The 1,766-nt window shown below is 64.2% G+C and overlaps 1 protein-coding gene across 1 annotated transcript in view; it reads left to right on the forward strand.

The window, feature by feature from the left end:
• Positions 1-1,766, forward strand: part of BAHCC1 (BAH domain and coiled-coil containing 1) — a 58,019-nt gene that overhangs the window by 51,647 nt on the left and 4,606 nt on the right. The window contains exons 23-27 of the mRNA XM_010856528.1: positions 23-149; positions 243-318; positions 438-546; positions 1,292-1,411; positions 1,588-1,764. Of these exons, the coding sequence (XP_010854830.1) occupies positions 23-149; positions 243-318; positions 438-546; positions 1,292-1,411; positions 1,588-1,764 (609 nt within the window). The remainder of the gene's footprint in view (positions 1-22; positions 150-242; positions 319-437; positions 547-1,291; positions 1,412-1,587; positions 1,765-1,766) is intronic.

Here is a 1,766-nt window from a genome sequence, read left to right on the forward strand (position 1 = left end):
GGGGGGCCGGGCACTGACGCCCTGGTCTCCCCAGCACGCTCGTGCACCATTCATAAGGAGGACCTGCAGGACGGGCTGCCTGTGCTCATCCCCAAGGAGGACAGTCTGCTGTACGCAGGCAGCGTCAGGACCCTGCAGCCCCCCGACATGTGAGGCCCCAGCGTGTGTGCAGGGGGGCTGGGGGCAGGGGGGTCTGCAAGCCTGTCTCATGCACCTCTTGCCATGCACCCCCCCACCCCCAGCTACAGCATCGTCATTGAGGGAGAGAGAGGCAACCGGCAAAGGATCTACTCTCTGGAGCAGCTGCTGCAGGAGGCGGTGAGCGGACAGCCCCTGCTCGGCTCACCACCCCAGGGAGGTGGGCCTGACGGCACCCAGCCCCTCCTGGGCACCCCTTGGCCAGCCCGCTCACGGCTGCCGAACTACTGTTCCCACAGGTTCTGGATGTCCGACCACAGTCCAGCCGGTACCTCCCGCCTGGCACAAGGGTCTGTGCCTACTGGAGCCAGAAGTCCCGCTGCCTGTATCCAGGCAATGTAGTGCGAGGTGAGCGCCACCCGGGGACCCCCACCGAGGCCTATCAACTCCTCCCCTCAGGCAAAGCTACAGACCAGAGGCCCCTCCAAGACCCCTAGGGTGCCGGGGCGGGGGAACCCTGTCTCTCAAGCAAGGCTTCCTACCAGCCCTGCTTCCCAGGCCGAAGCGGGTCGGATAAGACAGATGATAACCTCAGCTCCTTGGTCAACAGGAAAAGGTGAGGGGCTGCCTAGGTAGGGACAGGGTGGAGCTTCTGGCTGACCAGAAGGCCTAGCAGAGAGGGGCCCCAGAGCCCCGGACCTGAGGGTTATGAACTGGTCACCTGGGCACTGGGGTGAATCCTTCCGCTCCCTGCTCCCCTGGCACAGGATGTGGGGACCCTGGGGTCGGACAGGTGGGTGGGCAAATCGGCTGGCAGGCCTCAGCCAGGCATGTGTCTGCATCCGTGAGCCTGTGCACAGGGGGAGGTCGGGGGCCCTGTGTCCCTGCGTGTGTGCCCTGGGATGCCGGTGATGGATGGCGGTAATATTGCCTCTCTGGCGGCACTTCAGGAGGTGGAGGGGAGGCGGGCTGCTCCTGGCTGCCACGGCAGCTCCAAGGTCAAATGTGATCAGGGAGCAGAATGTCCCAGCATCATTTGTCAGGCGCTCTGGAGCCCATCCCATCATTCTCCTGTCCCGGCCACCGGGCCACCTGGGAGAGCCTCTTGGGCACGGAGCGGAGGGCAGTATGCTTAGGTGGGCTCTGTCTCCAGGTGCCTCCAGTGATGAGGAAGAGGACCTGGACTCCGTGGTGGTGGAGTTTGATGATGGGGACACTGGCCACATCGCTGTCTCCAACATCAGGCTGTTGCCTCCGGACTTCAAGATCCAGTGTGAGCCCCGGGGCCCTCTAGGGTGGCGTTCTTCCTTCCTGGGTCAGCCCATACAGCTGGAGTTCGGCGGGCTTCTTCTGGGTCCAGACATAGGCTCCCTGGTCTCCCAAGAAGAGACTCACGGGGAAGAGGTCGCCCCAGCGGCACAGCACTGAGGCCCCTGGTCCACCCTGCAGGCACGGAGCCCTCGCCAGCCCTGCTGGTGTCCAGCAGCTGCCGGAGGACCAAGAAATCTTCCTGTGAGGCGCCCCCGCCCAGTGAGGCCACTGCTCCCAGCCTGTCTCCTAAGGCTCATGACGGGTCCGAAGCCTCAAAGACCTCCGGGAAGAAATCCACAGGCAAAGACAAAGCTGGT

This window comes from Bison bison, unplaced genomic scaffold, assembly GCF_000754665.1.
Source record: "Bison bison bison isolate TAMUID 2011002044 unplaced genomic scaffold, Bison_UMD1.0 scf7180017864371, whole genome shotgun sequence".
NCBI classification, from domain to species: domain Eukaryota; kingdom Metazoa; phylum Chordata; class Mammalia; order Artiodactyla; family Bovidae; genus Bison; species Bison bison.